Genomic DNA, 13,200 nt, shown 5'->3' on the forward strand with positions numbered 1-13,200 from the left:
ATATAAACTGAACATGATACCTGTAAACTACTCTATAAAGTACCTGTGTAAACACCACTCTCACACCTATCGACTCCAATCATGCTTGTATAATGCATTCCAAACATTCCCGAGCCTCTCCCTGTGGATTTGTCTGAGGTTAATCTTGGTCATTTCCTTCTTGTAGATCAATGAGATACAGGTATGTGTGACCCCAAATAATCAATTTTCCCATTCCAAACTAAAGATAAGGTAAATTGATATAGTCAGTTACTTCTGTTTTGTAAATGCTATCTATACTGTCGACTATTTGTACTAGCTTAACTTGGAACCATCTTAATGATCAAACAGCGTATAATTTGTCAGATCAAACTGTGTGAACTGCAGCAGTGGCATCCTGCTAATTTATGAGTCAGTCTCCAGGAGGAGTGAGCACCACAGGTGACGACGCTCGTCTCTCTGATCTCCTCAAACACGGACAATTTTATGGCCCGTATAATTAAGGCCTCAAAACACAGCAGTAAGACCAAAGCATACTTACACATTGTGGGGGAAATGGCTAAAACCCCTTAGGCAAATCTCCAAGGGTTTCCAATGTGATTCCAACTAGGAGGAAAGCTTTGAGCAGCAACTAATAAACAGCAGAGATTATGCTGGTGAGTTTTTTTCTAGTATTTTTCTGAGGATGTCTTAGTTGTGCTGTCAGTGAGCACAGGGCAAGCCGTGGCAGGAAATGCTGACTCCAGAGAAAGTTGACTGTTATGAAATTGGAAATGATAAAGGGTGTCTTTACCAACAAATTTCTGAATTAAGAACTTAATAATAAAAACATGCCCGGCTGTTAAATGTCAATACCCCCCAAAATACTGTAAGCCACCATGCCTTTAGGCAATCCATGACAGTATCCCAGCATGCCATGTCACTGACATGTTTACAGTCCTCAGCTTCCATTCTGCCTTATCAGCTTTGGCACATACAGCTCACAAACTTGTAATTCTTCCCTTTTTAATGGCTATTTTGCTTCTACTCAAATGCAGCAGGCTATGCAACAAATTGATTCACCCAACATGTTATTAATAAGGGCCACTGTGCTTTAGCCTTAACTACCTGTACATTTTCATCTCATTTTAGATTAATTGGTCACTCTTGTTCTTCGCTATGAAACCACATTGATTCAGAATGGAAAATACTATTTAAAGAGGATAGTTTATGAAGTGCCCTTAGCATTTAATTATTTGGAATTACTCTGTAGCTCACTCCACAATCTTGCGACACAAAACACTGCACAAAGGTCAGTGTAAACCCTGGCTCGCTGTTACATAAGAGGTGAAAATGCCAGAGGACAGAAAACGAAAGAGAGAGAAAGAGAGGGAGAGAGAGGGGGAGAGACAGAGAAAGAGAGACAGAAAGAGAGAGAGGGGGGAGACAGAGAGAGGGAGACAGAGAAAGAGGGAGGGGGGGACAGAGAGAGGGAGAGACAGAGAGAGAAAGAGAGAGAGGGGGGCAGAGAGAGAGGGAGACAGAGAAAGAGAGAGAGAGGGGGCAGAGGGAGAGAGGGAGAGGGGAAGGGAGAAAGAGAGAGAGGGGGCAGAGAGAGGGAGAGAGGAAGGGAGAAAGAGAGAGAGAGGGGGGCAGAGAGAGAGAGGGAGAGAGGAAGGGAGAAAGAGAGAGAGAGGGGGGCAGAGAGAGAGAGGGAGAGAGGAAGGGAGAAAGAGAGAGAGAGGGGGCAGAGAGAGAGAGGGAGAGAGGAAGGGAGAAAGAGAGAGAGAGGGGGGCAGAGAGAGAGAGGGAGAGAGGAAGGGAGAAAGAGAGAGAGAGGGGGCAGAGAGAGAGAGGGAGAGAGGAAGGGAGAAAGATACATAGAAAGAGAGAGAGAGAGAGGGGGAGAGAGAGAGATTGCGGGGGTCAGCCTAGGATGCCAGTGTTGACAGGACAACTCCAAACTAATTAAGAATGAAGTTCCCAATGGCCGGCCTCGTTAGCAGAGGACAGGGACAGAAACAGAAAGCAGTTTTTATGTAACAGTGTCAGATTCAAAGACCTCCTCCAAAAGGACCCAGCAGATGAAACCAATGGGAAGGTGCTCTACTTTGTACGCTTTGTTGTCAAACTGACATCTCTCGGTATCTGGTATCAAATGATGGCAAATGATACCACTCTCATGCACTTGCGTATATGAGCCGTTTGGTGTCAACTGTCCATATAGGAAATCATTATTGACCTGGAATAGTGATAAGGACGGGGAGGAGCCTATAGAATCCCCTGACCAATGACCCTGACAGGGTGGCAGTGAACCAACAGATCACTCGCCAGCGAGACAGCCTATGAAAACACAAGGTTCCACATGGCTAAGGTCTGGCGGTCAAGAGTCACTGCGTTCTGGCAGCACTCGGGCACAGTCCCAGCCACGCCGCAGCCCCCCCCCCCACTACACACGCAGGCCGATAAGAACGCGCCCCTCTGTCTCTCCAGCATTCCAAGCATCCTGTGGCGGGTGTCTGGAGTGCTGAAGCACAAGGCTGGTCTGGCCAACCTGCTGACCGCCCCCCCCCCCCGCTCCCCGCCCTGTCCTCAGCCTTATGAACAATGAGACATTCCCATCAGACGAGGGGCCGTGGTCGGAGCGGGAAGTGGGACACGGACAGACGCAAGCACGACAGGCATGCTCTCAGAGGGCCCTGCCACGGAATGTGCGATAAAGAATGCATGCAGGCAGCAACAATCGTGGGAAAGTCGCCGGCGTTGCTTATCTCGTTTAGGAATTTCAGGCGTTTGACAGAGAAACATGTCTTTTTTGGTTCAGTGAAGGTGGAAAAAGTATGGGCACACAGAGGCTCATCTCTGTCAGTGAAAACATAAACAGTACTGATAGTGAGGAGTATTTACTTCACAGAGAGATGGCAGCTTTGACAGGCGGCCTATCCTTCAAAAAAAGAGAAAATATCCCTGTCGCTGGGTTATGAAAGGTATGTCAGTTGATTGACAAATTCCTATTGCCCAATAGTCTACATAAAGGACCACCAGAACTAATTATTGCAGGTGTAAAGAACAGAGGCATGCCAAAACCCTGACCACTCCTAGCACCTGCCTCGTGATACGTCCATTTGTTTTGGTTACAACATTCCTTTATCCCTTGGAGCATCAAGGGATGGAGCGTCTTTCCTTCCCATGGTCTGGAATCCCCTGATAGTCTATTAGCACTTCTCTGGCCAGCCCCTAGCCTTAGCCTCATGCAGCTACTAACCCCAGCGCCAAGCCCCAGCCCGTAGGCTCAGCCACTATCCTCAGTCCCAGGCCCAAGCCCTAGCCTCAGCCATTATCCCCAGATATGCCCAATCCCAGGCGTAGCCTCTATCCCCAGCCCCAGCCTCTATCCCAAACCCCAGCCTCTATCCCCAGCCCCTATCCCCAGCTCCAGCATCTACTCAGCTACTTAAGGCCCGTATCTTCTCAGCAGACCTCAGGAGTGGAACATATCTGACCAGCAGGGAAATTACTTGTTTAATCTATCTTCACTCTGCCTGTCCGCATGACTTGTGATCTTGAAGATCGGGAGGACAATCCTTATACTTAAATACCATAGATCCTCCTTCTCCCTCTGTCCAAATGCGGATTACTCATAGTTTAGGAATGTTTCTTTCTTCTGTGAATTCAGCCCACAAAAAAATAGGGCAGTTAAGATGCCCCATAAATGATTTAACGATTGTTCAAGGTATTTCAGGCATCAGCCAAGTATATGAATGTGATGTGGGTGTCCGTCCACAATGCAACTCTGATCTTCATCCATAAAGAAAGAGGCATGCACATTTGCACAAGACAATCGCCTGTACTGACCCACAGGACTGTGTGTTTTGCACACTGTTGTTCTTGGCAGACTAGCTCCAATGTCAGCGTCCACATACTCCAGGGGAGGAAGGTGACACACTCTAGTCAAGCAGGTCTGAGAGGCCTAAAAGTGACTATAAGCTTGTCTGAGAAAGCTGAAGAGATGTGTCTAAGGGACAGGGTTTTCACCTTAGTCCAAATTACCCTGAGTAAGCTCAGCGGGTATGTACTGTAGGACTATTTAACAGAATGTCAAACATTTTCCACTGACGTAAGCAAACTAGCTCCACAGAATGTGAGCTATGAGGCTGGACCTCAGAAACCGCTATGGTGAGTTAGGTGAGACAGTTCACAAACAGCTATGGTATGGTGAGTTAGGTGGTGAGACAGTTCACAAACAGCTATGGTATGGTGAGTTAGGTGGAGACAGGAGCTCAAAAGCAGTATGGTGAGTTAGACACCGAGTTAGGCACTGAGACAGCTCCTCACTCAGTGAATGCAATGCAATCTTTTTTACTTAAAAAAAAAAACAAGTCAGTGAAAAATGCCAGAATCTGCACTTGTGGCATTTTGTCACAAGACTGGTGTGTTAGCTAGGCATTATTCATCATGTTTGCCCTTATGTTCTTTATCATTATCCAACATTTTGGTACACCCCACCACATCCTCAATATCAGTAGCCTACTAGGTTATATCAAGGTAACATGACCACTTGGAACTGCCATTCTCACCCTGAGGATCATTCATTGCTGAGCAGAGGTGGAGGTCATCATAGCGCCCTCTGCTGCTTGTTGTAGGAATGGTAGTTCAGACTACTGAGGACATCATGACTTCCTTGGCCCCTGTTTTAAACACTCTAAAAAGCCTTCTTTCCTCCCTTCCTTGATAAAATCTCATATCTGTCATGTCTGGGTAGGTGACAACGTGTTGCTCTTCAGTTACCAATCCTGTCATATAATAAAGTACCTACCTACCTATATCTGATTTTCCAGGAAGGCAAGGAAAAAGAGAGGTGTTTTTAGATGATGGGGGGGGGGGGGGGGGGAGTGGCAGGTGTGAGTAATTAAATGACTATTTTGTTGGAATTGCAACAAACTGTCCAATCCAGTAGGCTTAATTTTTCTCCTAGCCATAATCTTCCATTAGGTCAACTATATCAATTTGGTTCCCTCCACACAGTTTCCCTCCAAAATATTAATATCAATGTTCAAACAGGCTATGAAGCCAGTCTCTGTCTAATTCTTGTTTTAAAGCATCTTCAAGAACCCCGACAGATGTTGTCCACAGCTGTCGCAGGTTGCTAGACTGTATATTCTTCCTTAAGGTCATACAAATGATGGTCTGCATCTGTATCCCCTCCAAACATGCCCAGGGCACTTCATCAGCTTTCCCGGTCCTTCCTCAGTGAAGGCCCCTCAGAAGAATCTCCACAAATCAAAACCTCCTCTCGCTGCTCCGTAGAGAGTAGAAGGTCTCTCTTGCCAAATTCCTCACGACTGTTTGTTGGGCCTCGCTGAGCCGGTAACCACGGTTACAAAATACCTATCTTTAAAAAAATGCTGGACCAAGGAGCCGGCCAAACATCTTTCCAGGAGTCCTGAATCTAGAGACGGATAGAAAAAAAAAACTAACAAAAAAAACACATTCTTTGAGAAATTGGATTTCAGAATATATTTGGTTCTTTATTTCACATTCCAACACCCAGTCCCTCAAGTCCCGGACCAGGACATCAGTAAAATACAGGCTGTGCTTCTCCCTGGCCAAGTGGCCATTCAGCCTGGCTGAGGCCCAGCGTCCCACATGGATGATATTAACATTCCACCAGCTTTCTCATGATGAACTAGAGGTGGGTGTGAGGTGGGCTGGTGGGCGGGGGGGCATGACAGCATTGGCACAGCGCTCACATTCCTGCAGAGAGACTTTGTTGGACAGGCAGGAGGGGAGGGGGGAGAGAGCTGGAGGGGATTTAGGGGGCAGCCAGCAGGGTGGATGGGAAGGGGATGAGAGCCATGAGCAGAGAAACGGTCCCTCCCCTCTCTCCCTCCCTTCTGTCCTGTGACACACACACACACGCACACGCACACACACACTCACACACAAAACATCAAACTAGGCCTGCATATGTGGCACTGGACGATGGAAACACCAAATGGGCTACATCAGATCTATTCCATAGCAGAGGGCTGATAGCACAAGACCAACACGAACACTCCTCCAATGCAAAAACACTTGGAACCGTGGAAACATATCGCAATTAATTATGAAATCAAGACAATTACGTAGATAAAATTGAACCCAGTCAGAAAGACATATTCTATAAATAAGGAGGACAGGGAGAGGGGATGATACTGAGGGATCTGAACAGTATGAAAGACAATACAATACACGCAAATCCAACCAACCTGGACCGATCCAAAACACACAAACACGGAAAGATGTCGGCTCTCGCATCAGCAGATCCAGACGAGTGGTTGCCGGGCGGTTTCCAGTATTCCAGGTCCTCACCCAGGGAGAGCTCACAGACTGCCCCACCCAAACCCTGCCTAGTGCAAATGGATTACAAGAGTAGTCAATGCTACCTTCCTCATACATAACGTCTGTAGCGTCCCACGACTTGGTCACTGGCCGTTCCCGGGCGCTCTCTGGTCGAGGGGAGGGCCAGAGTCGGGCGCCCCCGCGGCCGCGCCCAGGTACTTGCACACGGTCTTGGCGTTGTCCTCCCTCATGCCCTGGATGTGGGCGTCCAGCCGGAGGAGCAGCTCTTGGGAGCGCACGGCCTCCTCCTCCAGGAAGCGTGAGGCTGCAGAGTCCACCGGAGAGGCTGCACCGAGATCCTGGAGGGGGACGCATCAAACACACCAACACCAACATATATATATATATATATATATATATATATATATATACACCAGGACTACCAGGCTGATTAGCAGCTAATTCCATACTCTTCGCTCATTTTTGGTCATGTATATTCAATGTTTATCAAAGGTGTGTGTATACCGTTAGTGTAGAGCTGTTGGTAAAGAAGAAATGACTGCTGTAAAAGCTACCTCTTCCTGACTAGACTTGCACGGGACCTGAAATGAGATGAGATTAGATAGAGATTTTGAGTGAAGGTGAGTCTCACCATCGGCAGGAACTCCTCGCTGGTCAGCAGGTGCAGAGCGTCCTCAGAGCTGGAGCACTGGCCCTCAGAACCAGGAGCAGGGCCAGAATAAAGACCAGGAGCAGAACCAGGACCAGGAGCAGGGCCAGAATAAAGACCAGGAGCAGAACCAGGACCAGGAGCAGGGCCAGAATAAAGACCAGGAGCAGAACCAGGACCAGGGCCAGAATGAAGACCAGGAGCAGAACCAGGACCAGGAGCCGCAGCAGGGCCAGGACCAGTAGCAGGGCCAGGAGCAGAGCCAGGAGCTTTAGAAGCAGCGTGGGGCACTGCCTCTCTCCCCCTGGCCAGTTTTCTCTCTGCAGTACTGGAAGAGGAGGAGGAGGTGGTGGAGGAGGAGGAGGAGGAGGCGGAGAGCGAGCTGGGCCGGTGGTCCAGGGCTGGGCTCCGGGGCCGGTGCCTGGAGGAGTGGGAGAGCTCCTCCAGTTGCCTGAGAAGCCTCTGGATCTCCCCCTCGTACCGGGAGCTGTTCTCCTGCAGCTTGGCCTCCATGGCCTGGATCTCCTTCCTGTCTTGGAGCTGGGCGCCACCCTCGCTCCTGGGAAGATTACAAATATATTTCTCACCACCGTGCTATAAAACCTGTGTGTGTGTGTGTGTGTGTGTGTGAGCGCGTACCTACCTGTCCTGTGCAGGCGGTGCCTGGCCCGGCCTGTTCTGGCTGTGCTGCAGGGCTCTCTCGTACTTGTCCTGCCAGGTCTGGGCGTTGGCCTCCAGGCGAGCGCGCACCTCGGCCAGCTCCTGCCTCAGCTGCCCGTTCTCCTGCTCCAGGCTGCTCAGCGACGTGACGTAGCTCTCCCTCAAAGACGCCAGAGAGGACTCCGCCTTCTGGGGGAGAGTGATGGGGAGGGGCGGGGTAAGAGAGAGGGAGTGGGAAATGAGTAGTCTTGTCAGACCAACCTGATCTGTTTGTGCCCAAGTGAATTTTACTCGGCCAATCAGCAGTCTTATGAGGTGGCTACGGGCGTGATTTCTGTATGACGACAGCAAGAAGCGACTGGTTGGTTGATCTGATTGGTTGAAGTTAGCCTGTGATAGACAGATGGTTCATCCAATCACCAGCCAAGTATTTTTGAAAGAAACTGCCCTTTTCCAAACGGTTTCCAACAAAGCTTTCCCAGATGGTTGTGTGGAACACACCATCTGGCGCGTCAGGTTAGGAAATAGGAAGCATGAGGATAAATTGAGCAGTCCAGTAAACAGCAACTAAGTGAAATCTGGACACATCTTTACTACGCAACGATTGTAAATCAAATTCGAAAGAAGTCCACACCTTAGGCGACCTGGACTCAACTCTCTCCAGTAGATCGTTCAGGTGCTGGTTCTCAATCTTCAAGGTCTCCAGCTGCACCTGAGTCACCTGCCACCGCCAGAGCAACAGAACCACAGCGTTAGGACACCCAGAACCACAGCATTAGGACACCCAGAACCACAGCGTTAGGACACCCAGAACCACAGCGTTAGGACACCCAGAACCACAGCGTTAGGACACCCAGAACCACAGCGTTAGGATAACCCAGAATCACAGCGTTAGGACACCCAGAACCAAAGCGTTAGGACACCCAGAACCACAGCGTTAGGAGGACACCCAGAACCCCCCAGGCTCCCAGCTGATCACGTCTCCGCCCCGGTTCCGGCCTCGTCGTCCTCACCTTCAGCTCGCCGGTCCGGCGCTCCGCCCGCTCCACCTCGCCGCGCAGCTGGCGCTCCACGCTGGAGGCGGAGCCGCTGAGCATGGCGATGGTGATGTCGCGCTGGTGCAGCTGGCTGGTCAGGTGGGACACCTCCTTCCTCATTCCCTCCACCTCTCCGCTACGCTTCTGCTCCGCCCGCTGAAGCTCCTCGCGCAGCTGGGGGACAGTAAGTAAGGGTCACGGCTAGGGACAATCGGCGCGCTGGGGGAGAAGAGACTGATCGAACGGCCGTGGGAACACACACCGAGCCAAGGGAGGCAGACGGCTCCCAGGAAGAGGGGTCAGTCTTGCTCTCTAAAGCTTAATTCATACTCAGTCGACAAGTGTCGTACGACAACTGTCTGTCGCCAGAAAAAAAATGTTGACCGACATTTAGCATTTATACTTCAGCGAAGTGTCTGATCACCCCCATGGTAACTTGCAGACGTGTGGCTGATTGATCCATGGCAACGAACGCGCCTTCTATCTAGCTATCCAATCACAGCTGTGCGATGAATGTGATGGAGTCTGCGACATTAGAATGTTTGTCCGACATAAAAAAGTGTTGACAATGATGTCATTTCTGTCTGTCGACACTTTCAAAAGTGTCGTATGACGAAGTATAAATTGGCCTTTACCCTTCTGACTTCAGCGGCGGCGCGGCCGCGCTCCTCTCCGCCGATCGCCTGCTCTCTCCTGGACAGCTCTCCTCTCTGCTTCGTCACCGTCTCCAGTCTGGGGGGGCGGGGGGAAGAGCAGAGATCACCATGTTGAATAATACCAGCAGGTTTATCCATCAACCCAAGACAATATACTTTATACTGTACTTGAACAGTACAGTACATAACTCAAATTTGAACAAATTTCAGTGTGATTTCCATTTCAGCTTTACCATTTTAGTATGTTTGTAATTTTAAAAGGGAGTGTTCTAAGGACAGGCCAGTGTGTGTGTAAGTGAAAGCAGTCACCTGTCTCGGAGTCGGGCCACTTCGGTCTTCAGGTGCGCCTCGCACGCCTGGGCAGAGTGCAGCTTGGTCGTGGTCCTCTCCAGGTCCTGGCAGAGGGTTCCGACACCCTCACACGTCCCCTGGGCCCCGAGGCAATCCTCCAGAGAACTGGACAAACACACACACACACAAACATATAAACACACATAAACACACACATAAAAGGTGCACCCGGACAAACAGTACTGGTAAAACTGGTGTATACACACTCACTGTTTCAAGTTCACTTATGAGAGCATCTCCCATACCTACCGGATGACTTGTTCTTTGGCTTGCAGTGCGTGTGTGAGCCTGGACACCTCGTTGTGTAGCCGCTGCAGCTCCCCATCCTGAACAAGCACAAGACCCCCTGCTGTCAGTCAGGCTCTCCCGACGTTCCGTTTGAATCGCACCCGACTTCCCGAACTAAACCACACATTCCGACATTCTCCGATGCTCACTCCGCCGGTCTATTCCTGACTCGGCACGACGGCAGCCCAATAACGTGAGCTGCTCCTGGCAGCGTTGTTCCGGCGTTCGCTGCCAATGACCTGCCCCGATGTGCCAACTGGCCCAGGCTCTCTCCCTCTCTCTCTGCCCCTCCCCCCTTCTGCCCCTCTCTCCCTATCCCTCTCTCTCCCTCTCTCACCCCCTCTGCCACTCTCCACCCTCCCCGGCTTCCTGTCCTCCCAGCCCTGGCCGGGTTCCTACCATTCCGCCGACCTGCTGCTCCCTCTGGGACTCTCCCGGCTGCTCCTGGACCAGGCGGAGGCGCTCCAGCTCCAGCTCCTGGGAGTGCAGGGTGTCCTGAGCCCTCTCCAGCTGAGTACGCAGGCGCTGCTGCAGCTCCGCCCGGCCGGCCCACTCCCCCTGCTCAGGCTCCTGCGGCCAGGCCGGCTGGGACTGTGGCGAGGTGACACGTCACACGCAGTCAAGACGGTGTAACCAAAGTTGCCTTTCACACAACTGCTCGGATCACTCTTGCCCTTGTAAAGGTTCCTTGGTCATAAGGACCACATTTCGTTTTTGTGGTAAGTTACATGTTCAAGTATTTGGGCGAGATTGTTATTTTATGACAATTGGTGTAGGGTAGAGCCCTCTTCCTTAATTGCCATTTGGTGTTATATATACATCGTACAGAGGCTAAAAGGTTATTGTCTGTTACCTTAATGCGAGTGAACTGCTCAGCCAGGCTCTTCCTCTGAGCCTCCAGGGATGCCACCTGTTTCTGGTACTGCACTCTCTGCTGCTCCCACTCTGCTGAGTGCTGGCGAAACTCCTGCAAGACACACACTAGGTCAAGGAGAATGGCAGTACCGCAAATGCCCAGCAGATGGGGCTAAGAGACAGACCTAGGGCTGCACAGCATTTTTTTTTAAACACTGGTCCAGCAGCATGGAACCTTGGAGAACGAAGTGGTAAAGGTGGAGAAACATACTGCACCTCGAGCTTTCCATTGAGGCGGGAGACCTCTGACCGGTCCTCGTCTCGACTCTTCGCTCCCTCGCGGGCCTCCTTCAGCTGCTTACTCTGAAGCTTCTGGTAGCTGCGCTTCAATTTGGACAACTGCAGAGACAAGAGGGTTTGGGACAACAACAGGGTTGGGAGTGAATTATGATGAAATACTATCGCTGCTTATTACTCTCTCCGACCTGCTCTAAAGGTCAAGACAAACAAGCTTATTATTTTGACTCAGACTTGTGTGGTTTTTCAGTTGGTCTCAGAATCAGAATTTGTGTATTGCCATGTAGTTTTGCAACTTTCTAGGAATTTGCGTCGGTCAATGGTGCATAACATGGAGACAGCATTGGACAAGGTGCAGGGATGAGACGGGACAGTGCTAGGACAGGACAGTGTACAGAGCAGTACAAAATATGAATGCAAAATCTCTCACCTCATCGCAAACATGCTGTAGTTGCTCCTCGTACTTGGTAACTAGTTCTTGCCTCCCAGCCTGAACCTCCTCAAGCTGCTCGCGGAGAGACCTAACCTGTGGAGGGGTCAGGGAGCTACTGTGAGCAGGTCTCACAGCCAGGGATATAGTGAGGAGGGTTTACCTCTTAGGCCTACATATTTCACTGGAATTAAAAGTACAACACTGCCATGCTGTTTTTGTTTTTTTAGCACATACTGTAGCAACTTGTCCCAGGCTTCAAACATGCATCTCCATAAGTGCAAGATCTTCATTCAGTCCTAACATGTGCCTTAAAGATAATGTTGTAATTATTTGTTTACCTGTGTTTCTGTTTATTTAGAATTCATGTTTCCAGCTCCACACTTTTAGTTAATGGGAAACACATGCATGAAGCAGAAAAGCTCGCTTCACACACTGCAAAGTCTAAGCAGCTTGTTCACCTGGAACAGTTTCTTCTCCACTACCACTCTCAACATCCGAAAGCCAGACCCCTGGAGGTCTAACAGAGAGAATACAGCTTCTCTCACTCTGAACATCTTTCAGGATCAGGGCAAGGAGTCAGACATCAAGAGTTAAAGGATCGCTGTGCTGATGACAATTACATCACTGCTTAACATAAACAGGAGGGTGGAAGAACGAGAGCTCAATGTACCTCAGAGTTCCTCTGGTCTAGAAGGTTTCTAGCTGACAGGAGTTCCTCTTCACCTCTCTGCAAACGCACCTCCATGGCCCGAATCTCTGCCTCCCACTCATTCTTCTTATGGTTGACCATGATGTCAATCTGCCTCATAAGCTCCTGCAGCTCTGGCTCACACGATGACAGCACAGAGCTACCACACCAAGGAGGAAGAGCATATTCTAAATACTAGCTGCATGACCTAACGTTAGCTAATTTAACTAAGTATTGTGCTTCTAGCTAACGTTAGCTATATCAGGATTATACAGCCAGCATTTACATGTATTATACCAATCTCACTTACCTAACGTCATGGTCTTGTAAAGACCCCAAAAATGCCTGCGCCATCTCCGAATCGAGGGAAAATGTTCCCCACTAGTGCACCACGATTTGATAGTAACGTAGTTACTAACTGCTTGATGATGCTAGCTTCTGCTAACGCTAGCCAGCTAGCTAACGTTAAACTTGTAAGACAGAAGTCATGAAATTAGCTTGAAGCGATCTTACTTCTACTAAATCCAGCGAAAGTTGCTCCTCTATAACATTATATGTCTAGCTAGCTAACTAATTTAACGCGTCACCTTTATTAATCTCCCATGCAACCTAGTTAGCTAACTTTAATGTACCCACCCAGAAAAGGCTAGCATCTCAAGCCACTTGTGTTTACAGTTGTTTTAGCACACAACAGTAATGCGCAGAGCATTGTGGGACTTCTCCATGTACGCCAATTTGAAATTAGCAAGAAGCTAAGAGGCTAGTCGTTGAAGCTAACCAATCTAATATATCTACTAATGCAGTCCACGCACAAACGTATTGTTTCAACGTTGACTATTCGCTTAGCTAAAGTAGATTTCTATTAAATATCAGAGCTGAAGTAAGACTCCTAGTGTGAAGATTGGCAAATTTATAAGTCGGCGACAAGAGAATTTGTGCACGTGGCTCGTTGGTCTAGGGGTATGATTCTCGCTTCGGGTGCGAGA

General features: G+C 49.4%; 1 protein-coding gene across 1 annotated transcript; it reads right to left on the reverse strand.

Moving 5' to 3' along the window:
• Positions 1-5,570: 5,570 nt before the first annotated feature.
• Positions 5,571-12,742, reverse strand: cep63 (centrosomal protein 63). Its single transcript, XM_084443930.1, has 15 exons — positions 12,525-12,742; positions 12,197-12,374; positions 11,985-12,080; positions 11,524-11,619; positions 11,073-11,195; positions 10,795-10,908; positions 10,341-10,532; positions 9,903-9,979; positions 9,612-9,758; positions 9,282-9,378; positions 8,623-8,820; positions 8,244-8,330; positions 7,593-7,798; positions 6,932-7,508; positions 5,571-6,638 (listed from the first exon to the last, which is right to left on the reverse strand). The coding sequence occupies exons 1-15, from the start codon at positions 12,566-12,568 to the stop codon at positions 6,423-6,425; spliced, it is 2,448 nt and encodes an 815-aa protein (XP_084300056.1). The 5' UTR covers positions 12,569-12,742; the 3' UTR covers positions 5,571-6,422.
• Positions 12,743-13,200: the final 458 nt, after the last annotated feature.

Source organism: Borostomias antarcticus, assembly GCF_949987555.1.
Source record: "Borostomias antarcticus genome assembly, chromosome: 10".
Classification (NCBI taxonomy): Eukaryota; Metazoa; Chordata; class Actinopteri; order Stomiiformes; family Stomiidae; genus Borostomias; species Borostomias antarcticus.

Excerpts from the sequence above, each read along its gene's own strand:
- cep63 (XM_084443930.1), bottom strand. The coding sequence starts at position 12,568 with ATGGCGCAGGCATTTTTGGGGTCTTTACAAGACCATGACGTTAG. Across the intron at positions 9,759-9,902 it reads GCCAAAGAACAAGTCATCCG|TTCTCTGGAGGATTGCCTCG; the intron begins GTAGGTATGGGA and ends GTGTTTGTCCAG. Across the intron at positions 6,639-6,931 it reads GCGAGGAGTTCCTGCCGATG|GATCTCGGTGCAGCCTCTCC; the intron begins GTGAGACTCACC and ends GTCCCCCTCCAG.